Consider the following 26,051-nt stretch of genomic DNA (forward strand, 5'->3'; position numbering starts at 1 on the left):
TTTGTAGCATTTGTATTTTTTATTCCATCTTTCACTTCCTTCTCTCTCAGGGGTTGCGCACACACCGCTGCCGAGCGCTCGGGACACCACGCACACACATCAGGCCACGCACGCCAGCGCTGGTTTACTGCGCAGCCCTCACCCACGCGCACCACCCCGACACGCCACCGCACACAGCGCAGGCAGCAACCCCTGACCCCTGACCCCTGCGGCTCTCCCAGCAGCCACAGCACCGCCCCCCTTCTTCAAAGAACCGCACAGAGCAACTCCATACGGCAATAAACAGCAATTACAAAATGGAAAAAAAGAAAATCAAGGATTACACAGCCGCTCTTGTGCAAGAGATCAGCTTCCCTTTCTGGGGTCACCAAGGCCAATTATTCTGTCACTAAAAAGGAATTCTGACAACTAGTTCTTCCAATTGTTCTATAAATGGCAGGCAGATGAGGTCGTCTCCCGGCCACATCATTTCACTGAGAAAAATATGTGGAGAAAGCCCACAGTACACTAATCAAAAACCAAAGGGGACAATACTGCATCTTTAACATTTTTTGTATCACTTACTACAATTTTAATCCTTCACACAGAGAACTTCAGTGTCCCAAATAATTTTTGACTAGTGCAAGAAACTATGTGCTACACTTTGGTTATGAATGACACTGTGATCTATATACGGTCTAACTTTTCACTGAGGAATTCTTCTACGCTGTCTGTGTTCCACTTGAGGATGCTGAGCTCTTCAGCGATGTTCCCATTGTCGTCCAGGAGCTTCAGTACAGGGTCGGAGCCTCGAACGTACTGTCGGGAACAAAGGTGAAAATGCTTAAAAAAAGAACCCTGCAGTGGCCCTGGCACACACCAGGTTGCGAGTCGTGTTGAGAACAGTCAATGACCCGCAGTCCTGCGTGGTGTTGATGCAGGAGATAGAGGATAACCAGGCATCTACTATACCGGATTGAATCATCATCAATATCAGCTACTTTCGTTTAAGGGTTCCTGTTTCCTCATGCTGTTTCTTTTAGAAGGAATGTGATGTATATACAACATCAATAAAATGTGAAAACAGAGAGAAAGGACTGTGATACAGGAAGTCCTAGCTAGACTGGGCCTGAAAATCATCAGTCTGAAATCCTTTTTCTTCTGTAATAACCACCACAGAGACTTACAATTTCTTTCATTTTACACGGTTTTTAGAGCGCACACAGTTAACGGTACAAATCAATCAGCTTTTTTCCAGTAAATGACCTGTGAGGTATTGACTTCATAATTTATCATATGCTGGAGATGCCAAGTCATTTCAACGCTCTGTTGACTGCATACAATAATTTTCCTAATGTGATCAGTTTAGAAATGGGAAATTCTTATTCTGGTCACTTTAGCACTGATTTGCCAAAGGCCTTGATTCAGAAAAATCAGTTTGGAAATTCTGCCTTGTGGCGAGCTGAGTGTTGTACAAGACAAGGGCAGGAGCTCGGAGCAACCTGTCTGCGATACCCATCGACTCCTGTATCGCTGTATCTGTCCCTTTGTCTGACTCCAGCAGGACATATCTGCATCAGTAAGAACCAACCTATTATCCACAATCTGTTGACATCCAGTGTCCTGCTGATTTTTTTCCTAGGCAACAATGAAATAATAAATATCAAACGGAATGCGTTTCTGGATTGGATAGCACGTCTTGTCTAAAAAGCCTAAAAATGTAGCACTGTAATTCTACCAGCCCTGCACAGAGGAAAGACATACAGGTCTGTATCGGATGCTTGGCAGACTTGGCTGGAAGGGAGCGTTCCAGTATGACCATGATCCAAAGCACACATCAAAACTGACACTGCGACAGGGCAAGAACCCGCCCCTCAGACAGAACCTCAGGACCACATGACAATACAGGAGATGCCCAGTCAATGTAATCCCTACACTTCAGGGGTGTGAATAAATGCTAGCCTTGCCCATTCTAGACATTATGATTTTGTTCTGTGCAAATCTATTAGGATCAATGCATGACATTTTCAATATTTTTTTGCAGGACATTATCCAATCCCAAATGTAATGCGTTTTGCTCAGGGTGCTATGAATAAATCTAGAGAACACTCTATATTAGAATTGGTTTTGATGTAGGTCTTAGCCTTTAATTCAAAAATACACATTTATTTTTTTGTTAAAAGCCCAAGTGCTATTTTCTGATGAGCAAGACGGTGCATCAACCCAGGGAAAGTAACTGACCTCAGTTGTATTACCAGAACGTATCAGAAATGCTAATGGATGGATGGAAAAGCTGCAATATCTTACTCAAAACAAACGGGCAGAAGAAACTTGTTTGGTCTGAAAGAAAATCAATATTCTCACTGCATTTCCACAATCTCAACAGATGCTTTGGGATCAGGCTTAAATTAAGACTTCAAGGACTCAGTTTCACTGCTCAAGATCAGTGATAATTTTAGACTTGTTTACTAAAATGTATGTGTTTAGTGCACGGTTAGTGCATAGTGGGGCCACTGGTAAAAAATTGCATAGTCCACGATCAGCAATATTCCTATATTTGCTTGCCTAGCTCAGCATTTGTAAAAATTAGGGTCTGTAAAACCACTGGCAAATGTTTTAGACAGTAGGACTTCATATTACTCCAATACTCCAATGTTCTGCACAGCCCTTCTGCAGTCTTGCTTTACTGTGGCCACATCAATTCATGGCCAAGCTGTGCATATGTATATGCACACAGCATTTATCAGCCTTCTACAATCCAATGTGTCTATTCAATTAAGGAAGGTAAATTGAACAGAGTGCCTAATCTGCTTTCCAGATCAGGCTATTTCAACCATAATACAGAAGAAAATGGAAAAGCTCCTAAATATGCTGTCATAGACCTAAAATGCCGGAGAAAAAGTTGAAGAATTGCTGTTACGTTATTCAGTACTGAGTCTCGGCCAAGTGCTTTACCAGAGTAATTCTCGTTATCATGCTCTTCCACCTTCTTCAATTAAGAGCTTGGGTAATTGCATGTTGAGGCAATTTTTATTGACAATTAAGTTATGCAGGCAATGCTTTCATCAAACTTGATAGAACTTTTTTTCCCCCTGAAAACCACAGACATCCTGAACCCTTACTTCCAGCTATTTAAATAAATCTTATCAGTTCACATCTCTCCGCCTGGCTGCCTCTCTGAGTTCTCAAGTGCCAGCCATCCTTCACTGTCTCTTTAATGAGCAGGCCCAGCTCTGAACGACTGTGGCTTTCTCCTCTGCCTACATCCGATACAGCTTCATACAGGCGCCAGGAGCTCAGGGCGGGCAGCTCCACCCTGCACTGGCACCCAGAGTTGCAAACGACTGGCATCGGGTTCCTGCCAGCTTCACTGATCAAGCTCCAGCACCGCGATCTCCACTGAAACACTTTGTTTCCAACGCTCTTTTAGTCCTTTACAGTGCACATCTGACCGTTTACCGTGTTCATAGAGAAAAATAAAACATGCACTCATTTAAGGACTACAGGCATTTGATTTTTATTTGTTAACACTTCTTACCTTTATTTGAAGGCCCTTGAACATTTTAGGCTTGTCACTCCTGACAAAAGCTATGAAAAGAAATGGACAAGGTTAGGCACGGCAGACTGTACACTGGCTGCAAGAGAACAAGCCTGCTGTGGAGGGAGATGTTTCCTCGCACACCCACCATGAGAGCCAATTCAGCAAACAGAGAGAAGAACTCCAGACCAATCACTGTGACCGACACACGGCCATCCCACAGGGTGAAAACGGTGTAATTGCTCCGTCATCTAACATCATGACACCCTGTCATCTAGCCCCAATTCTGGGTGCTCTGAGCTTTCAGTCCATTACCAATGGGACTACCGCTCTGTAAATATACCGTAACAATTAGCTGCAAAACTACAAAAAGAATTAATTTTTAATTCTAAGTTTGTATTTTCAAACGCCAAAATGAATATCAGAAAAAAAAAGGAAACCCAGAAGAGCGATACATTGCTCCAATGTGGATTTTGTTCCCAATCGAAACCAAGCAGTACTCATGTGAACAGCCATGACGCAGGAGCCCAGAGCGCTGAACAGTCAGTCGGAGAGCTGGGACCGCTGGCTGCCTGCGGAAGAGACGTCACGCCTCCCCTTGGGGCCGAGTTAGAAGGGTAAAGACATCTGGGCTCCGTGGACCAGAGGGACCGCAGGGAAACTGGACTGTCACCTCTGAACAAAGCCCTCATGTACCCCCCTGAGGTGGGTGGAGCTGTGCTATAACGCCGGACATGGCTTTTCTGAACTTCATTTCTCACCAACAACCAAAACGACCATTAGAGTGAAATCGACACCTCGGCTACAGCCGACTTGCTGGGCTGCAGTGTGGATGGCCTGCAGGTGGCAGGCTCTGTGATTCCTTCCTGAGCAGCCCCAGGAGCCCAGTTCTGCCCATCGCTGCCCACACCTTAAACAGGAACCCGCCAGCAGGCCGCCGAGGAAACAGAGCGCCGCTCAGAGCAAACTGCCCCTTTCCTCTGTGCAACGACAGGCCGCATTCTCAGACACCCCTTCGGCAGCAGACAGGTAATCTGCTACAGCGAAGACCTTGCAGTGGCCAAGGCCTGCGAAGGAATAATCCAGGGGTACTGTCTGCCAGGCAGACACGCTGTCAGGAGCAAATAAGAGCTGCCAGTCAACATGTGCCTCACAGCAGGGCTGGGTGGCAGTTGATTTAAATCACCGTCAGGATTCAAACGGGGATGAATCCTGGGGTACGAATAAGGGTCAGAAACTCCCAGCCTTTACATTTTCATCTCATCTCATTCTCAGTTTTCTTTCCAGGATTACTTCAGTCCTCAGCCTGGGGGACAAAACTGTCTCTATTCAAAGTGGTGCCGTTCCACGCTGCCCAGACAAACAGGGCCCGCAGGCAGCACTTCGCAGCTCGGGCTCTCTAGGGAGCTAGTGTTGCCTTGCCTGGTGAAGTCAGCAGGAAAACTGATCCTCAGAGGTGCCAGCAGACACAGGAGCCGGACTGAAGCGAGGGTTTCTGCCACCGACAGGCCACACAGCTCAATACAGCCCAAAAATACCAAGAGCACGTGACCGTCCTGTGGCTCCTCTTCCACAGCGGGAGCAGGAGAGCTCCTGGGGAAATGAACCCTTCTAGCCAGGCTTTGGGGGGGCCAGGATGGAAAATGCAAGCCTAGAAATAAGAGAGGCCGCGGAGCTCAGAGAAAACTGCGGGGCGCTGTTTCTGCCGGTCACTCCGGCTGGCCAAGCCTCCCCGCTCCCCGCAGCCCAGGCTGAGGAAAGAACTTTGAGCTTTCATTAAGAGGTCTTTAGAAAAATAATACATCAAAAAAGGTTGAAAAGAAAACTTGTACACTGTAAAAAAAATTCCAAACCCATAAAGCTGTCGAGGAGCACCAGCGGTCTGGCCTGCAGGAAGATCGATTTTCTGAGCTGCCCTCCCCCTCAGTCAAGGCAGCTCACAGCAAGAGGAGAAAGCGGCTGGAGAGGAGAACATAATTCCTCTCACACCTTCTTAAACCCTTACTGCAGCGTGGAGACGCAGGGTAATGGGAAGCATGTATTTCAGTGATTTCTTTTTAAATTGATCCAGCAGCACACTGTGGTGAGGCGGAGAGTGCAGGAGCTCACGATCTCCTGCGAAGTTATTAGTGAGGGCAGGAGACCCCGAAAGGACGCACCGCTGGTTTTGGGAAAACGCACTGCCCCTGCGCGTCAAGGCCTGTTTTAAAGAGATGTTTGAAGAACCAACAGGCCATCTGCATTGCAAGTTTCATTTAAAATCATAATACAACAGAAATTCATCAAATCTACAGCAGACGTAGGAGACATCTTTAATATCAGGGTTGAAATCCAAGGATTAATATTAGAGCCTTTAATATAACTAGAAGGAAAGGTTAAGGAAGGTTCTGTACATACAGAAAAACTGGCACCTCTTCTATTAGATAGAAAACAATTTCACTTACCCTGGACCTGAGGGAACCTCCCCAGTTTTCATCCACAGACTTCCAGGATAGCACCAGCATAGTGCTGCCGAAGAGAAGCAGGAAATGCACGATTAGTCCAAAGCCAACTGACACCAAGATGAAGACTTAAGGGCCTAGCAGCTAGATAATTGACCTCAGGAGATGTTTTAACAATTCATGTGGATCAGGATGCGTTGATCCTGCTTCGGGGGAATAGAGGATTACAGGCTCAAGTCGAGGAGTCTCCTGGCTCTGACCAGCCTGCAACAAAGCCTGACTGCAATACTGCAGCTACAGCCCAAAGACGTGCACAGCCAGTCTATCACCCGGCTGCAGTGGCCACGACCGCAGCTTCTTCATACTCCAGCAAACCCTCTTCATATCCATCAGCATGTTTACGGCACAGGAACTTGCCGTTTTCATCACACCCTCTTGGGTGGTGGGTGATTTAAATGTCTCATTCATTTCTTTTTAAGACAAGGGAGGTGTTTCCTCAGGATCCTGGGAAGCCAAGGATGTCAAGTAGACATCTGTCCCAGGACAGCAGTGGCACAGGTAGAGACACCAGAGTGGTAAAATGCCATTAGATACAGGGGTAAGAGACTAGCAAATCATTATAATTTCCAACCAAAATACACCAACCGGTGATAAAGCTAGTTCTGCCAACGACCTACCCACAGTTTACCTCCAAATAACCAGTCACGTCAAAGTCTTAAGCTTCCCTTGCCTAAGCATGCTGTATCGACACATTTCCATACCCAGGCAGGCAATACATTCTAACCTACTGTAGCGACCCAGATTAAACCACAAATACATTAATAAAAAAAACATTTTTGCATCATATCAATAATAGAAATTTGAACAATGCATGAGCTCCGAAGTGAACCAACAGTAAAGGAGGGACAAACAATTGGCAGTCTGCACCCTGGGGCTCAAGATAAAGAATTCACCGTCTTGCAACCATTATCCTGGGGACACAATTTTAAAGCATGATGATTGCTTGCAAAAAATAGCAATTTTATGGCAGCATCTGGGAAGAGTTAGATAAAGGCGTCTGTGTAACGGGGAGCAGGGAATGGGTAATGGATCATCAGCAACACTGCCTCTCTTGTGGGACAGGTTCTGGGCCCTGCAGCAGCCTTGAGAGTCAACGGGAACATCCAGAATCATTTTCATTTATACGCAAAAATAAAGAGTGCACATGCAACCCTTTAGAGCCTCAGGTTGTTCAGATTAAAGCAGAAAAGTACAAATTTAACAGCAACATAAATTACCAGAAACACCACACCCTCTAAATTACCTTGAAAATTCTAACTCTGCGTCCCGAGTTAAAACAGGAGGTGATGGGTTAGTATTTGGATTTATCGGCCCAAAACTCTAAAAGTCAAGAACGACCGTGAATTGAATAAAAAATAAAAGATGGATCTTTTGAGAGCTAAAGTGTCTCAGTTGGAGGGAGATTCTGTGCAGTAAGATAAAAGCCCAGTTCCACAGACTGAGATGCTTGGCTAAAGGGGAAAAACACAAAGCTATTGTGTGCTGCACTGCTGAAATTTTGTGACAATGCAAAGCAGTTACGTTAATAGCTCTGAACAAAGATGGCGTTATGGGCTGTATTGCTTCCTCTTGGGCTTTGGAAGGATGGCACAATGGCCCTGTTGTTAACCGGAGCTGTCAGAGCTGCCTCAGCACAAACCACAAAGGAAAACCAGCATCTAGAACATGTGCGAGTTAATTCTCTCAATCTGTGAAAACGCACAGATGGCACAAATCTGACCCTCCTCCGTTTATCAATCAATGCTGCGGAAATGTAACAAAAAATTTTTTGGCAAACCCTGCGAAAAACTGAATATCTAAAAATGTACGAACAGACAGAACAAAGTACATTCAGCAACAGCTGAAACAATAAACAGTCCAGCAGAGCTCCTTGACTCATCAGACATAAGAATGCCGCATGTTTAACAGTGAAAGGCAGCTTTAAGTCACCCTCTCCATCTCAAATAGCTTACCAATGTTTAACAACAGTGCTGTTTGAAAGAGTAGCAGTGTTATTTCACTCTGGGCCTCTACAGCCTGGCCTCCTGGCAGCTGATCCAACAGGAGCTGAGCTTTCGCAGTTCACTCCCTGGTGTGCCGAGGACAGGGGCTGCCACTACAGAACAGCACCGGAGTCACACAGGTGGGGCTGCACTTCACTGGCGGGTGAACAAAATGTAAAGTGCTCTGGGATCCTTAGGGATAAGAAATGTTGCAAGAACTCTATGCTGTTTTCTTTCTAAACCTTTAATAGCAGATGGTTTCAAATCCAAATGCCAGGTAGGTTTAAATATATAACTCCTTTTAATGCAGTCACCTGTTGGGACAGAAACCACTCCATTTAAGATCGCTGCCTACCTGATGAAGGGACCTACTTTGGGATTTTGAGAGATGGGATCATTCTCAAAATTACCAGTGCACAACTCCCACACAAACCGCCAGTGCTAATTCGAAGTGACTAGCCGTCTTGAGCTTTTCTGCTCTGAGGTTTTTCCAGCCTTCAGCCAGCTGACACCCACACTCAGCAAATACAATTAGAACTCAGAATTTGTTCCAGTCTGTGTTTTAATCTGATTTATTTTGGTTGATTATAGTAGTTAAGGTTGTTACAAATTGCTTAGGAGCCTGCATTGCTCTGATGCCCCATGGGCCAGATTTACAGCAGCTATAATGTAATATTCCTTCTTTTCTTTGAAGTGACAAAGTGTTGACGCTTCACACAGAGGAGGAAAGAAAGAAGAACTAAAACCCATCGGTCATACCTCCATTCCTTACAGCTATTTTAAATGTTAAGTGCTACACATTCTGACAAAAAACTGTCCCGAGTTATGCAAGACGGCAAAAGAGTTTTGTTAAATTACCAGAGACAGAGGAGGATGGTTTGAATGGCAAGCACTGCTTCAGTCAATAAGTTATCTAATACCACAGTGCTTGTTCATAATGTATAGGGAGTTTCTAAAACTCCCTTAGAACCACAGCAACGCCAACCTCCTCCATCACTGAAAAAGTGCTCAGGCTCTCTTGACCAAAGACACCACTTTATCACATCACATCCCTCCCGGGTCAGTGCAGGCCTCCTGGTTAATAATGGCTAATCTCTGTGAAGCTCTGCTCTGCTGTTTTTTCAACACAGGGCACAAGATGACACCTCCCCTGATGTCTCACTGAGAAACTAGAGGGACTCTGGCCCGCCAGCAGACAGGCATGCTGAAACGGGTGTGTGAATTCCAGAAGAAACGGGTCACACTGATACAGCCAGGGCAGAGAGGTCTTTGTATTTCAGCATTTTTGAAAACATCAGGTGTTTCCATTGTAACCCCTATCAAGGTGCTGTTTGCACCCCTTGCCAATCTCCCTAACGGAGGCACCACGACTGCACTCCTGACCTGCTCAGGACGAGAATCACCTCAGTCAGCCCGAAACACGACATCAACCAGTACAGGCAAGGACAACATCCTTTCCCATTGCAAGCAATTTTCCAAAAACATAATTTCCGAGATGGTTGACTTTTGAACATTTGAAAAACTCCTGCTCACTGGAGAAACCACGACCGCATGAAACAATGGAACATGTGAAATGGACAATGGAAGCAGTACATGGTAGACATGCATTTGTCTCTGTGCATCAGTACGCTCCTTCCAGACAATGCTAACCGAACCTGAAAGTGCCCAGATCACGCTCTTGCACTGGCAGATCGCAGGGACACTGTAATTAATCCTTCTAGAGCTGCTGCACGTCAGGATCATTAAATAATGGGAAACTGCATACGGAGGAGGTCGGAGAGCAGTGATGGACGGCACCATTTTATGGTCTGCAAGCCATCAAACTCCGCATTAAGGAATATTTATTTCTTTTTCAACTTCTCCAAAGAAATTGGTATTCTGCTGGAATTATTCCAAAGTATCTAGCATTTTTTTCCAAGCAGTGCATACAAATTGACTTGCCACTCAGCCTCCATCCTGATGGCAGACTTCGGAATTCTGCAATCTCTCCACGCACAGCTGTGGGGATCAAGGTGAATTTAAAGCTTTCCTTCCACACGGGGTAATGGACTGCGCTCGAGGAAGACGACGCCAACGTTTGATGCCGGTGATGAGGGGGAAGCAAAAATAAAAACCTTCAGCAAAGAAGATGACATTTGGAATGCAATTGCCCCAAACGAAGAGGGCCGATGAAAGGGGCTGTGATCCGCACTGTGGTTCTGTGTGCAAACCGTAACGGTCCTCTGTGGGTCTAAATCAGGGCTTCTCAGGGCTGGTCCTGGTGACCCATGACCACTGGCTCACCATCCATCTGCTCTTGGCCACTTAATCAAACTCCTGAATGATCCAGTGCCAGTTGATTACACTCCTTTAATTGATTTGTGTGTCTAAAAAGCTGCAGATTATAATTTCTTAGATCAACTAAGAATATTTTTAAAAAAGAGGTCAATTTAAAAGATAAAATAATAATAATTTAAAAACTAAAGTCGCGATGCTGAAAGGAACTTGCTTATGTTTAGTGAATTGATTAAGCAAGAGAACAATTTCAATGGAAAGACAAACCAGCCAACACTGGGATGAGGAAGACTTGGACTGGGAAGTGCTAATCTAAAGCTTAATTGAACTCTATATACAGCATGGAAAACAAAAACCATCAGACACTGCACAAGGTTCCTGAAAGCCCTGATGTCACTGTTGCTATTGGAGGCCCTCCACTGTGTTCAGAACACACTGGCACATCACCAGCATGGCCACAATCATGTTCTACTGGAGCATTCAAGCTTTAATAAAAAAGATGCACTGCAGGAAATATGTAGACAAACTGGGATACTACTGGAGGGGGTGGATAATGTATTTCATCGAATTAAATCATATATTACAGCACAAAAATAAAACTAATACCTTGAACAATGGCGCAACAGAACTGCAATAATGCTGGATACTATTTCTGGGGCAGCAAAAAACAGCTGAACTCGAGACTCCAAAGGCCCGTGAACATCACCAGACTCCCACAGACAGCTGGTCCCAGATATAAAGAAAACACTGCATGCAAACCAACAGGAAACTGAGGTTCCAATGGGTCTGAAAGAAGGGACTTGCATGATACTGCCTTTTCCTTCTTTTAAGGCTTTTCTAAGTAATAGTCATTTGTTTTGCTGCCAGAACTGAACTGATGAGCACTGAAATAAAGATTTACCGTAACGGCAGATTCTGCTAGATGTTTTCACAAATCATACCGCCCAAGCTCTTCAAGCCCTGGGGACCCAATATAAGTATCCAACAACCTCAAAGGAACTGACAGTCAACTCAGCAGGCTTCTTCAAAACAAACAGGGAAACACAAAGCAGAGGACACAAATGGAAACTATGTGCATTTTAAAACAAGAATCGGACAACTTCTTTACCCAAAAGGGGAACGAGAGTCTGGTACAAGCTAACCAGCCATATGGATGAAGCCAATACTTTTGCTTTCTTCAAGAATCAGCTGAATGAGATCCTTGGATCAATAGGCTACTGAATGCTGGGTTAAATGGCCTTCTCCCGTCGGTAATTTTCTTAGCCTGTACAACTTCAGCTGGAGGGCTGGAACACTTCTCACAGGCACAGTGACGCCAAGACCACCCAGGAAGCTGCCCCCGTTTTACTGGTTAATGCATGCGCCCTGCTGCCATGGAGACAGGCTTAGCAGCCGCGCGGCCAGCCGAGGCAGCGGCCAGAGTGGAAAATCTTTTGATGCCCCTGAGCTAGAGCACGCGGCCAGACCGAAAATTTGAAATACTCGCGTGCAGCTCTGTGTGAGGAAGAGGGCATAAAAGCGCTGGGCTGCTCCCTCTGCGGTCTTGCAGCTCTCGGGTTTGGGGTAGAATTCAGCTCGGGTGTGGAGCTGGTCTGTGTGGGGATCTCTGTGCATGTGAGTTTCTGCAGGAGGCACACGCATCCTCCCAGCTTCCAAGGACAAGCAGGCTCAGTGGCGTCTCAGCCCACACAGAGTCCTGCTTCGTGCTAGGTGCTTCATAGGGCACGCGCCAGGCTCCGGCTGCCCCAGCCCTCACCAGGAGAGAGAGGCGCTCAGATCGGGAGCCTCAAACATCCTCCGACACTTTCTGCAGCTCATCCAGGACGTGGAAAACAGCCCCCGGCTCTCGCCGAGGCTGAATGTCGGAGAAGAACAGCAGGAGCACGTAGAGCACGCTCACGTGCACTGGGTTTCAGCTGCGGCTGCTGCCACTGGTGACAGAGCAGAGAGGCCAGCAGAACGCTCTGAGCCGCCTCCCCTGGTGTATACCTCCGTCACACCCCCCTGTGTCAAGTGCGGGTAGAGGACCAGTGTTCCTGATTTTCTGATGCTGAGCTTTCAGTATAATCTAACCCCCGGACTGGAAACACTTCCACTGTCCTGAGTCCAGTTGTGAATTCTCTGCATGACTGGCACCCTTTTAACAGTTGCCTTCTCACATGAGGGTCTTCTGAAACACGAGGAGTAACAGATGACATATTCACTCATCAATCAACTTAGCGCAATTCAATTAAAGCCCACCTGGAATGAGCACCATTTCCAAGCCACAGCTAAAAGAGTAGTGTAGGTTTTAAACACCCACGAGACTACAGCCCATGAAATTTATGAAGTGAAACCAGAATGCCTGACAACTGCATCGATTATCACCCTCAAGATTTGAAGGTGGTCTCTGTCAGAGCAGAAGATTTAGCTCGACTTGCCTTAGACAAAGCATAACTCTCAGTGGTGGATATTTAAGCCCATAAAATCCAGATGACTAAAAACAAAAATAGATTTACAATACAATATTTGTTCATTTTTAGTGTTTTGAACCTGGAGTTAGTTTTGACTTTAGTCTAGCTTTGATTAAATCCTGAAAACTTCAAACCTGCCACAGCGTATCCAAGACAAAGTCTTATTATAACAGCGGTACATTTATGTATAATTACACTCCGGTGTTCCCTCAGCCTTTGTGATTAAATACAAAATGGGTGTGCTTCACAGGGCAGGACAGATACAACACTGCTCCCCTTCACTTATATCCTTCTTCTGTCCCAGATGGAAGATTTTCTTTGCAGGCAGGTAAAAGACAAAACACTATACATGTTATGGGTTATAATGCATTTAATGCTACATGAACCCACTAACAAATAAGAAACATACAAACATAAAAGAAAAACTAGTGAGATAAAGTAAAATATACAATCAGTTGTCCGAATTAAGCAGGTAAATAGCTGAGGGAATAAAGGATTACCTATTGCTCTTGAATGTAGCCAGTCTAAATCAATGCCCAGACAGAAGGAGCAAGGGGTGGTCATGACAGTCAGTGATCATACTGGCTTCCGAACTACTTCCGGACAGATATACTTGTCATCCAACAATAATTTTGCTGGCTACATTCACCACACTGCTAACCTTATCGCGTGTAATAAGGTTAGAAAACCAGGCTACCGCAGCGCATGTTCATCGGTCATCGGTGTTACGACCCTCGATGTGATTGCAGTGCAGAAGACCGAACATGAGATCTCTCAAGACCTGTAGAGTCAGGTGGAAGAAAATCACTGAATATCAATTTCAATTCAAAGGCCAGCTTTCTGTTTACAGAGGGGAGAGATTTAGCCGTGACATTAAAGGTACCTGCGCAGGGAGTTTCTGCTGACATGAAGATGAGACACGGTTATTGCTCTTGTAGGAGAACAGCAGACAGCACCTCCTTTCCTCCTCGGGCACGGTTATCTACCTGCCGTGATCCAGGAACAGGGGCTGCCTCGCAGGCTCTTTCCGCCTCATATTCACCAGCTGATCTTAGAAGAGAGGAGCTATTTCAAGCAGGTGCAAGATATGGACATTTTCTCCTGCTACCACCAATTTCACGCACAGTTAGCCTCCCCTCCAGCTCATCCTTCTCCGTTTTACAGCGTGGCAGCGGTGTCTGAAGAAGAACACGGCCCAGCGCAGAGAGGGCGCGCAGTGCGCTGGATGGACACAGCATAGTTTCCAGGGTGCCAAAAATAATTCAAGGCATGTCAGCAGCTGGAGAGATTTAGCATAATTTAGCATGACTTCCAGGAGCAAACAGTTCTGAAACTGGTCAAGAGAGACATAGTCACAGCAATCAGGCTTTGGTCACAGATCTACAACAGCACCTGCAGGAGGAAGGCAGCATTTCCCATTTCCCATTCCAATTCCAGACCTAGGGTTTTTTTTTTTAAATACTGCCCCTGTTTCTCTTCCAGGTCAGAAAACTCACAAAACCTGCAACCCAGCAGCGAGCGATGGAGGCGGAGACAGGGTGATGTTGACCCTGCAGGGTGTCAGCTCACGCTGTAGACAGGCCCTGGCCTGGTTGGGGCGGAGCGGTGGCTCTTTGGCTAAGGATCTGCGCCTGTGACCGGAAGGTTGCCGGTTCAAATTCCGCGGCCGGCAGAGGAATCCTACTCCGTTGGGCCCCTGAGCAAGGCCAGGGGCGCTGTACAATGGACCCTGCGCTCTGACCCCAAGCTTCTCTCCCTGTCTCTGTGTCTCCCTGGAGAAAAGCTGGGGTATGCGAAAAGACGCATTCCTAATGCAAGAAATTGTATAGGGCTAATAAAGAAACATTATTATTATTATTATTATTATTATTATAGACAGGCCCTGGCCTGAACCTGCCATCTTGTCCACCCAGCTTCCCCAGGTGTGCCACCACAAGGGGGAGCTATTGGGTAACAATGAGGTAGCGTTCTTCCTGAAAACCCAGGGAGCCTCCTAGACACTGAGACTGGGAAGCCAACAGAGCCCGTGACATCCCAAGCATGTGAAATGCCTCAGCAGAACTACTAGTGAGGAAAGACAGAAAAAAAAAAAGACAGCAGCCATATCACCCTGCAACTCACAACTGGCAACCCACTGAAGCTAAGCAGGTGTGAGCCTGGTCAGTACCTGGATGGGAGACCTCCTGGGAAAAACTAAGGTTGCTGCTGGAAGAGGTGTTAGTGGGGCCAGCAGGGGGTGCTCACCCTGCAGTCCATGTGGGTCCTAATGCCCCAGTATAGTGACGGGGACACTATACTGTAAACAGGCGCCGTCCTTCGGATGAGACGTAAAACCGAGGTCCTGACTCTCTGTGGTCATTAAAAATCCCAGGGCGCTTCTCGAAAAGAGTAGGGGTGTAACCCCGGTGTCCTGGCCAAATTTCCAATTGGCCCTTACTAATCATGGCCTCCTAATAATCCCCCTCTATGAATTGGCTACATTACTCTGCTCTCCTCCCCACTGATAGCTGATGTGTGGTGAGCGTTCTGGCGCACTATGGCTGCCGTCGCATCATCCAGGTGGGGCTGCACATTGGTGGTGGTGGAGGGGAGTCCCCATTACCTGTAAAGCGCTTTGAGTGGAGTGTCCAGAAAAGCGCTATATAAGTGTAAGCAATTATTATTATTATTATTACACAGAGGAACGATTTTTCACCTAAAAGCAAAAACAAAACCCACAACGATCCTTTGAGGAGAAAAACAACATACTACTTCTATTCAGATATTCAGTCGCTTTAACTACATCTTCAGTAAAGTGGTGTTACAAGAAATTCAGAACATGTGCTCCTGCTGTTCTGACTTGCTCAGCTTTTACGGCAGCACTGTAGCCTACAAGAGAATTGAGTTACAACGGACCTGAAAACAAGAATGGCATGTTTCCTTTTATTAGATTCTCCAGCGACCCCTGCTCCTCCCGAGCTAATCTCCTCACACTGATATTCCCCACAGGAGCTTTCACAATCAGAGTCCCCCCCCGGCTCCTCACTCAACGCGCTGCCTTCGCTTCTGACCCGTCCGTCAATCACAGAGCCGTCACAGAGCAGGACAGCTGATCTCAGCAAGGCCGGCCTCTCCCCAGCCGTGTCCTACCAGCTAAATTCACTGCCGCCGTGCGAATCTTATGTGACCTGAAATTTTATAAAATGCACCGGCTTGCGATGAAGAATCACAGGCCGAAAACGGTCCTAAACGTTTTGGTTCACTGTGCCGTCACTCAGGGTGCCGAAGGGAGAATCTGACAGAGGTCCTGTTTTCCTCATGGTCAGGGATTTCAAGGGCCCACGTCCCTGTGGGTCCTTGCTGCAGGCCGCACCACGCCCCCCCCCGGACTCTTCTTCCCGAAGAGCTGAAGCAGCGGTGAGGCAGGGACACACTGAGCAGAACGGATCTGGCTCACAAAATTCTAAGCGTTCAATCTCATCTCCTAAACAGTGCAGCACGGCAGTTTCAAAGGAACAAACCTTAAAATACCAAAACAATCCGGAAGGCCGACACTGTTGCGAGTCTGTAAATACCCAAGAGCCAGCATCTTCACGCACCATTTGCCCAGACAATTATTTGTGCTCCTGTTGCATCACTGAGAGGTAATAATGTTTCTCTAAAGGGATGTTCAATCAGCTCCCCCCTCCCCCGCTCAGAGAACGGAGAGCAGTGCTTCCGAAAACTATCGTCAGAACAGAAAACAAACGTGCTTTTCTGCATAACACAGACGTACTGGGTAACTATCACAACGTACATCTGTAAAGAAGCTGATCAAAAGAAAAGGCTGCCTTCTCCTTCTTCTAACCACCAGAGAGGTGTTGACACGAGGGATGAAAATCTGGGTTACCTTCAGTGCCGTTTACCATGTCAGTGCCACACTGCAGCACTATAAAGACGGGCTCTTGGAGGAAGTGTTCCTCAGAGAAAAGGAAAAAGAGATGAATCGAGTCCCAGAAACGGAGAGAATTCCCTCTTGGATTTGGGATTTCTCCCTACTTCCTCACTGCACATGCTTTTTAATGGGAACATTTTAAATTATGGATGCCGGAGGCTGAATCGAACGCTCTGAGAGTAGGGCACAGGGGCTGCTCCAGACACTGCCCAGCCAGCTCTCGGTAACCACATGACGCCGCGCTTCACAAGAGCGCTGAGTAGGAGCTGTCAGCGTGCAGAGCTGCAGAAAAAGTGAATTTGCCCCAGACGGTGTAAAGAAAGAAAAATAGATTTCACATGAAATTTTCCTCTGGTTCTTCACAGACCTGAAGCCACAGCTGAGATGTCCTTTCTTTTCATTGTATTTTGACGTTTACAAGACTTCTCAGCACACGAAGCCTTATGATTTTAAATGTGTTGTGTGGAGTGAGTCTCAAAATGAAACCCCCATGCATGAGTGATTCTGAGTCACAGGGGCCTTTGCACAGTGCAGCAGGATGTTCAGCTGTACTAAAAACAGGCAGGAACCCCTGATGCAGTTTCTCTCGAGACCCAGGACACCCCAACAAGCCCTGAATAATAGGAAACACTGAAGCATGGTGTAACAGAGAGAGTGCTTAATACAGTGCAACTGAAATCCAGTGTCATTACTGTTAGTTAACCAGAGGGGAAAATCCTTATTGTCCTCTGTAAGTGTTAAAACCTCTTCAGACCAGAGCTTTCCTATGGGATTTGCCTCCATCTTCAGCTACACAACACACTGAAATGCCAAGCAGCAAAGAGGCGATCTGTCCTCCACTCACTGGTAAATTAGTTCCCGCTTTGTAATTCTAAGTAAATGCATTAGTTGACTCCTTCTGACCCCATCTTGTTGGCTTGCAGAGGGGGGGGGGGAACATTTCTCATATCCCAGTCACGATCTCTGCGACGTAGACCTTAACAAGATTTGGAATAAAACTCACCTCCCTCCCGAAAAAATGAACTAGGGTATAATCAAAATGTGCAATGAACTATGTTAGCTTTCCTTTCATCACTTCTCCAATAAACTGTTGCTACGATACCAGAGTAAGATGAGGAAAAAACGCAGCCTTCAGCCAAAGATTATACTCTCCTTTCCAGTCAAAATAAAAGACAAAGGCAGGAAGAAATTGTGGCAGTAGAACTGAATTTTCAACAACCAGAGCTAGTACAGACCCAGAGGATACAGAGTACCCTGCCAGAACATACAAAATGCTCCCAATCTATCACCAAATCCAGACCTTGTGGTTATTGTGTCAGGATGAAAGCTAGATTTCTGGGGAGAACCAAGGTCATATTGTTTTCAGGTTTCAATCAGTATCACTTTTACTAATTAAATTAAAACCAATTAACACCTACACCGATTCAATCTTCTTCAATTAAAAAGATTGCCTGCATGATGGTTTAAAAAAAATCTATGGAACTATTTACAGCTCCGCAGAAAACTCTCTGGGAGCGCAGAGAAACCAGAGCAGCTGGCACCGAACCAATAAGATCTGTCAAACATAAGGCTGAGAGGCCTCAAGAACTCTTTCAGTGACAACCCATCAGAGAGCCACCTGGTATGTGCTGCAGCGACCTGGAGCCCTTCCTGGAAGCACAGGGCAGAACTACACTTCGTGCTGCACAGCAGGCCGGCATCTCCACGCACACTGACACCCGGAACACTTCAGGGACAGCAGCTCAGCCAACAGCTTGTCCTTCAAACCCAGGCAGCAGCGCCGTGAGGCAGCAGGTCTAAGCACCATGCCAATCTGCTGCCCTTAATGTACGAGAGACAAATACCCGAAATTAGACTACAAAAGACTGGAGACATTAGGTCCTTTTAGTAGCTTATTAACTAATTGGTCATAAGAGAACCTCACCCAGCAGTTTTACAGACCCCATGTTTTCTGCGTCAGCAACATGGCTGGGAAGGTTGTTTCAGACTCACACAACGCCTTGTATAAAATTAGTGCCTCCTGTTACCGTTTTTTAATGCACTTTCCCTTAATTTTCAGTTGTGTCTGCTGGCTAATGTTTCCTTGTTAATTGCGAAGATGCCCTCTGGGTTGGTTTAGTCAATGTTTTAGACGAAATGCCTTTTGTTACCTTTGCTTGAAAGCACTTGGCTTTTCAGGAACAGTTCTGCTTGTAGGCAATCTGCACAGAAACCTTGATATCTTTCTCTTTTGTATGTCAGCTCAAGCTGGCAATGACATGACTACTTCTGGCGTACAATGTCATTACTTTGCGTGAGAAACTGTGAAACTGTTCATGCAGTTCTCAATGAGACATCAGCAAATGGTATCGGCAGATATTCTGATACCTCCGCTGTCTGAATACAAAGGTTCTTGGAATTTGATCAGAAGTAAAATTCAATCCGAGTTAAAAATATGAATTGCCTGTGGAGTTCATCCAAGTTGCATGAAATTATTTGACTTTCAACTAACCATACCCAGAGGCAGCAGTAAATATTGCATACCATCGCAGACAAAACAAAACGTGCTTCAGGGCATATCCTTAGATTTCCAACAAATATTAAGTGACGTTAAAAATAAAAAAGTAACAGGAAATGCTAGACAAACTCAGACCTCTTTGTTAATTGTACAATTGAATTCAATAGAAATTTCTGCAAAATCATTTAATTTTCATTCCAGGCTTTACTCACGCAGTCTCTCACCATTTCAGATTCTAAGGAGAGTGTTTATCTACATCTACATATTATAAAACAAAAGAAAACATGTTTTAAAGACTGCGGTTGGCTTTTCTCCAAAGACAGCTTTTAGCAATGCTTCTCTCCACATGCCTGCTCACGAGGACATGACTGTGCTTGACAATAAGGAAGGAATATAAATCAAGCCTATTTCCTGCATAGCTTTCTTGCACAAAATATAATTTTTGATAGGCAATGTATATACGCACATTCAGTTCAACACATTTTACGTTCTAGGCTTTACAGTCACTGCACAGCTACTGATAGGGACTTAAGATTTCAGGATTTGTGATCTGAGCTGTTGGGCATGAAGGTCTGGCAAATATAATAATAATAATAATAATAATAATAATAATAATAATAATAATAATAATAATAATAAACTTTATTTTATATAGCGCGTTTAAAGGTGGCTTCTCAAAGCTTTTTACAGGATGACAACAACAATAAATAAAACGAATACACAAGATAAAACACAATTACAATATACAGAGGAGACATGGATGGTGGTACTTAGAAAAGCAGAGGGGTGAAGAATGGAACCAGTTAAGTAAAAATACACAATTGTGATTGTGTATTCTGAGATTGTGTAAAAGCCTGATTTACACCAACAGCAACAGAAGAATGAGTGAAAAATAATTTAGACCTCACTTGTATTCTGAGATTGTGCAAAAGGACCTAAGAACTGACTTTAGCTTTACCCCAACACTGAAGTACTGTCAGACTTACCATGTTGCAGTAGAAAATACTAACTCCTCTGACTTGAGCTTCTAGAAACATTGTGAGTGCCTGACAATATTGCTCTCCCTAATGAAATAAAACAGTAATTTGTGCAATCTGCCATTCAACTTTTTGTACATCTTGTTTTGTTGTGTTTAAGCTTTAAACAGGCTTTGCTGTAATACTAACAACTGCTCCTGAGTTCTACTATACTAACAGCTGCCGTGGCACCAATTCCTCAGAGCTGAGTGAGAGGAAATGAAGGCGGGGCACATTTCAGTGTTACGCATGTTCTCCAGAAGTAGAAGACCTACCTCTCAGTTGTGTGCCACTCACTCTCAGCGATATAGCTCATTTTAGTGATTAAGTCAGATCTAATAACACACAGAATCCTTTAAATATTGTTTTAGTAAAAGCACACAGCTTTAGGTTTGGTAAAAAGATCTGAACAAGTAAGAAGTGTAACCACAATGGACTTTTTCTTCCATCACAGAACACATGCCTACCTTTCTGGTTTCTAACTGCGCCTCTTCCTGACAGCACTGTCTGCAGAAAGGGTCCAGCTGGGACAGGCTGAATTGCCCCAGAAGGTCACAGGAACTGCAAAGGAGGTTGCTGGAGAAGCCCAGCTCTCGACACGCCTCTGAAGACAGCTCTGCCCCATAGGACGAAATCTAGAGGAACAGAAAACATGAACAAGGAGATGTCAGTGCATCACAGGATGATATTCTTAAAGGAAGGATTTCACGGTTCAGGCAAATGAAAGATGTACAATAAAGATTTGACCATGGACACAAAAATACAACAGGACCAATAGAGGTCAACAGAATGAGATTATCCAGCCAAGACTGAAAGCAATACGAAGAAACAAACAGCCAATGGCAAGTACTTGACTCTCCACTGCCCCTTTTAACTATGCACAGAACGCTAAATTACCTTATTCATCTGTTTTCCCCAGTCAAACGAATATAAATTCCCAAGTTTAATTACAGAATATTTCTAAGAACACCCACAGATATAGGTCAGTCAGTGTATCACAAATTACAGATCCTGGCAAGTTTTCAACTTGTAAATTTGAGACTTCAGGCAATCCTTGAAAACCATCACTGTGAAGTGCTGCTTCATAAAGACGTACTGGTGGGTAGATTTTTCATTACAAATTTCTTAACTGAGATAGAAATACGTTATTTAATGATTACTAATTTAACTAGGTTATGTAGAAGATTGTTTAGTTTTGTTGCTTAAGAGCATGCACTTTTACTACAGCATTTTCCAAAGGTGACTATGTTTTGCAGTGCCGGTTGTGCTGGAAACTCCCTTCAAGAGTGCTACGTGTTCATAGAATTTACATTATGCTCATAATGTAAAAACAATGATTAATTTTATGCCAACTGCTTCAAACTGACTTTACATCCCCTTTCATCCATCAGTAAAGAGTTACCTTGCTCGTAATATGTTGATTTTATTGTGCTTCCATAAACCTTACAAATATCTGCTGGCACACAGTGGAATTGTAGAACATGACTGCCCCACTGTAGGACCCACCCATGCACAACTGTAGCCAGAACTGATCCCAGAATCCAAACACAGGACGTGCACACATGCATACAGAGCAGTAATGAAGACAACATTTTGTTTCCCGCTGGCTCACAAACAGGCAAAAACATTTCACTGCTTCAAGATAAAGGACTCTTGAGCCCTGAAGTCAATGAAATGTAAAATGGGAAAAACTATACATGTCTGCACTTGGATAAAAGGACCTGTCCACTACAGAGGAAAATATATAAAACTGTCTTAATCATTATCTTGTTAAACACAACCTTTCCTTGTATACATCAATACAAGCCCCTGTCTCTCAAGATTGCCGTGTAGTTACCAAATAAGCGTTATGCCAATTAAAACAATCCCATACAGTGCAGAATTGCATGGTCACACATTTTAACTGATAAGCTTGCTAAAGCAGATTTTCCATGTTTTATTCTACAAAAGCTTGCCACAAAAACTTTTTACATTTTGATCTTCAAAGATGATGATCTGAAAACCTGGGGCACTTGTTGCTGTGCCGAGAAAGAGAGAGAAAGATTGATAAGGCTTGGGTTTCAGCTCACATCCTTCTTGAATGAGACCAAAATACAAGGCTGTTTCCGAGAATTCACAATACTGCTGACAAATCCATTAGATAAAAAATAAACGGCTTTCTCTCTGCACCAGCTGCTGAGGTCCTGCTGTCCAGCCTGACAACACCATCATCATCAACAGCTCGGCACACGCAGAGCCTGGCGATCGCAAAGACGAGCTGTAAAGGCAGCCAGTGAGAAAGCTGACAAACCTGTAAACAAGCCCATTTATTATGGTACCGGTCCTATAAACTGAAAAGATATCTTAACAAGCGATACATTCCCTTTATGAAATACAGTTTAAAACTGCCCACAGCTCTAAAAAGAATTCCACATTCTTGATCCAGTAAAATCTCTGCTGAGCTGGAGGGTAATTCATGCTCAGGCCCAGGTTGCCAAGAACACTTGTTTCCAACCAGGTAGTATGACACGGCTGCAAACGCCTCTTCTTTGACTTGTTTCTCAGTAGACACAGCTAGCGGTTAATTTCCTGTTGACTAGAAACTCAAAATGAAAAACTTACTCTTCCAGTAAATTCTAGTCTCCCGGCCTACTGATTGAAGGGACAGCAGTCATTTCAATATGATGAGGATGTCGTCAGAACCAATTAGGATAATGACTTATTCATATCGGAAACTTATTTTAGAACTTTATAATAAACCAGCTGGCTACTTTGTAGAACAAAGATCAATTTCCAGAGCATATCACTGCTGAAATCAATCACAGACAAACACAAAACTGCATGCAAAGACAGAGAGTACAGGGATTCTCAATGCAGGCAGGCATTTCAGTTAAAGTTCAACAATACCTTTGAGACAGAGAACAAACGAAGACTCCAATGGAAACCTGCCTATATCTGCAATAAACAGCAATCACGTAGGAGGGAAGCAGTGTAAGGACTACTCTGCATTCTCATGCTATAGTTTTTGGCAGGTGATATCCCTTTGAAGAGTCTTTCGGCCAGTTCCCTTTCCCAGTTAACACGCTGCTAAATACCCAAGACAGTGAGCTGCTGTTCACTGAACATCTCGGCTGCTGAGTGGCCCCTCACCAGTGCCTCAGGCAGAGCTGATATTGTGTGCAGCTGCAAATTTATTCTCACCAAATACTGAACGTGGTGCCTCGATAATATTCTTCCCAACAGAATGGAGAGGTGTGGGGTATGGTGAGCACAGCTCTAATAATTATGGCTGACCGTGATTAAAAAGGACCCTTTTCCTGAATACATTTTGCTAAACTAAAATCTACCGACCGCAATAGTTTGTACCTCCAGCTGGCTCTCGTTGCACAAATGGCTTCCCCACAGGCCACCCTGGTCTGATTCACAGTGCAGGAAAGCTGATTTGCATTTCACTGCAAAATATCATCCTCATTAAAAAGAAAACTTCCTAGGCAGGACTCTGCTGGATGCATTTCCAAATTACATTCAAGCAGATTCTTTAAATGAGCACCTTTGTTTGCCTTTGAGCAATGAAGCAGTCGAAAAAGGAAACCACAGTTTTATTATTGATACTGTATATAAAGGACTGCAGCTGGCTGAAAAAGCTGTCCAGCCAGACTGTGGAAGCAGGCTCACTGGGATGAGTTCAGAAATGGCTGGCAGAAAGCCTCAGATTTATGAACTCCCAGAAACCAAATGACTGAGACAGGCTGGATGACTTCCTGTCCTCATGCCCTCCTTGTGAGATGCTTGAAAAGCACATCAGGGTGTTTTAATCCAACTCGGGCAACAATGTAAATTGGATAAGCAGATAATAAATGACAATAAGTGTTATGACAGTCATAAGATAAACGAAGTTTTCTGACTATAACCTCAAATTATCATGTAATCTAGGATACCTATAGGCTATCTATAGGAAAGCAAAACAATAATTAATGTACTGGCATCCATACTGACCAGGTAAATACAAGTGTTGTTAATTTCTGCAGTATGGTAGGACAATAGGATCATATCACATGATAATTGTCCTGATGATAGTAATATTCCGGAGAAAAAGACATATTATGGCTAATATAAGTTTAAAGAATTGACCAAAGATCCTTCTCATGTTGATTTTCTCATTATCCCCCTAAATTTCACCCTGACGTGACTTTTTTTCCCCTTATCAGTCCAGCAGATGTGTCAGCCTTTGTTAGATTGTTGGGGTGTCGGGACCAGGACAAGGATTCAGGACATGAATCTTGGTGTCTCTGATCTCTCTTGCACTGCTGCACACAAGCCTTACGATTTACGATTGCAAATCTTGCAATGTATCCTGAGTTAAAGCAAACAAGTTCATACATGCTTATGACTTTTCCTGGTTTTGTTATTGAAATGCAGTTCTCACTGGTGTAGCCAATCTGTTGTTTTCATGGTGTAGCAGAATCTGAAATCAGCTAAAGCACTAAAGCATGAGCATGCATTGCCCATTTTAGTTTCCATGTACAGTCTTCAGAATCAAGTGTAGTGTTTTAAGGTTTACCTTCTGAGTGCAGCAGTGAGCTGTAACCACCCTGCTGATCTACACTTAATCCCAGGACAAGGGCTCTTCACACAGGGAGACCATAGGAGATTGTTCGGTTGCACCAAGACTGTGGAAGATCTCCCATGCTAGATCTTATACCTACATTCCATCTTAACTTAAACTCACTGTTACTCTCTAGCTTTTTTATCCTTTAATTAACTGCACTGATTTGATTATATCCGTCTCTTCTGTTGATCACTGTATCCTTAAGCACCCGGAGATGACACATCGTGAAAAGTTTACTTTAGGCATTCCAATTCCTGCTGTCTCAAGATACTTGAAATTTTCAGCCTCTTGCATCGAGTAACTGCTTAGAATTTAACACACTGTGCTTTGCGTATCTGCGATATGTTGACTCATTACCACATACTTTATATACCGTTCTTCCGTTGTAGCAGTAGTGCACCCTGAGCACAAGTACAGCCTACACAATAACATTTTCGACTGCAAAGCGAATTTACCGCTAGAACGCAATTGTAAAATAAAACTTGTTCTCTTCTATATATTGCAGAAATGTATAATAATTAATACATAAAGGCGATGTTCTTCGGACCAGCGCCGAGAATGCGGACAGAGAATGGTGTTAAACACGGCGGCCTACCTAAAGTCTACTCCAGGCTTACTCAGGCCTATTCTTCCTCTACACGTAATTGGTGAAATGGGTTCTTATTTCTCCAGCTGATCTGCTTTGTAGTGGAACTTGAAAGAAGGATGAATTAGGTCCCCTTCCGAAGCAACGCGCTATGCTACTGCAGTGATGCAAAGTCTGAATATGTACATATATCTAAAGTATTTCACTCGCATCGAGCCTGGAGAATTACTACTAAAAAAACACCGCAACCGACAATAACTTATTCTCATGCACATCTCGGCAACAGGGGCTGATTAATTCAGCCACGTCATGCATTACAGCTGAAATAGGAGGCACAGCCGCCACTTCCGCGTCTCCCAAGAGCATCCTCCCGCGAATCCGAGCCGAAATTCCTCTGCATTCTCCCCGTTCTCCAGCTATTTCATAGAAGCGGAAAACAAAACGCGCCATATTTCTTCAAAGCACGACGGACGGTTACACTTACCGCCTGCAATATTGGGAGAAGCCAAAACAGATACACCTCGCCCGCCATCTTGCAAAGCAATCCGCCGTAGGACCGCCTGCAGGACCTTGAACGGACAGGAAGTGACATTTACCGGTGCCTGATTTTTTTCGTCGTTCAACGATCAGTGCATTTCTTAACCTTTTACGGTTAACCGCACACACTTTACGCACCAACCATAACTAAAATGCGTTTATCGCGCGTTTACTCAACTTAAAAATG

At 44.5% G+C, this 26,051-nt stretch overlaps 1 protein-coding gene across 1 annotated transcript; it reads right to left on the reverse strand.

Annotated features, from left to right (window-relative positions):
• selenof (selenoprotein F) lies at positions 1 to 25,896 on the reverse strand. Its single transcript, XM_088597674.1, has 5 exons — positions 25,812 to 25,896; positions 20,621 to 20,788; positions 5,962 to 6,025; positions 3,518 to 3,567; positions 1 to 798 (listed from the first exon to the last, which is right to left on the reverse strand). Exons 1-5 carry the CDS (start codon positions 25,857 to 25,859, stop codon positions 667 to 669), a joined length of 462 nt encoding a protein of 153 aa, XP_088453800.1. The 5' UTR covers positions 25,860 to 25,896; the 3' UTR covers positions 1 to 666.
• Positions 25,897 to 26,051: the final 155 nt, after the last annotated feature.

Source organism: Lepisosteus platostomus, chromosome 11 (assembly GCF_059453375.1).
Source record: "Lepisosteus platostomus isolate fLepPlt1 chromosome 11, fLepPlt1.hap1, whole genome shotgun sequence".
In the NCBI taxonomy this organism is placed as follows: domain Eukaryota; kingdom Metazoa; phylum Chordata; class Actinopteri; order Semionotiformes; family Lepisosteidae; genus Lepisosteus; species Lepisosteus platostomus.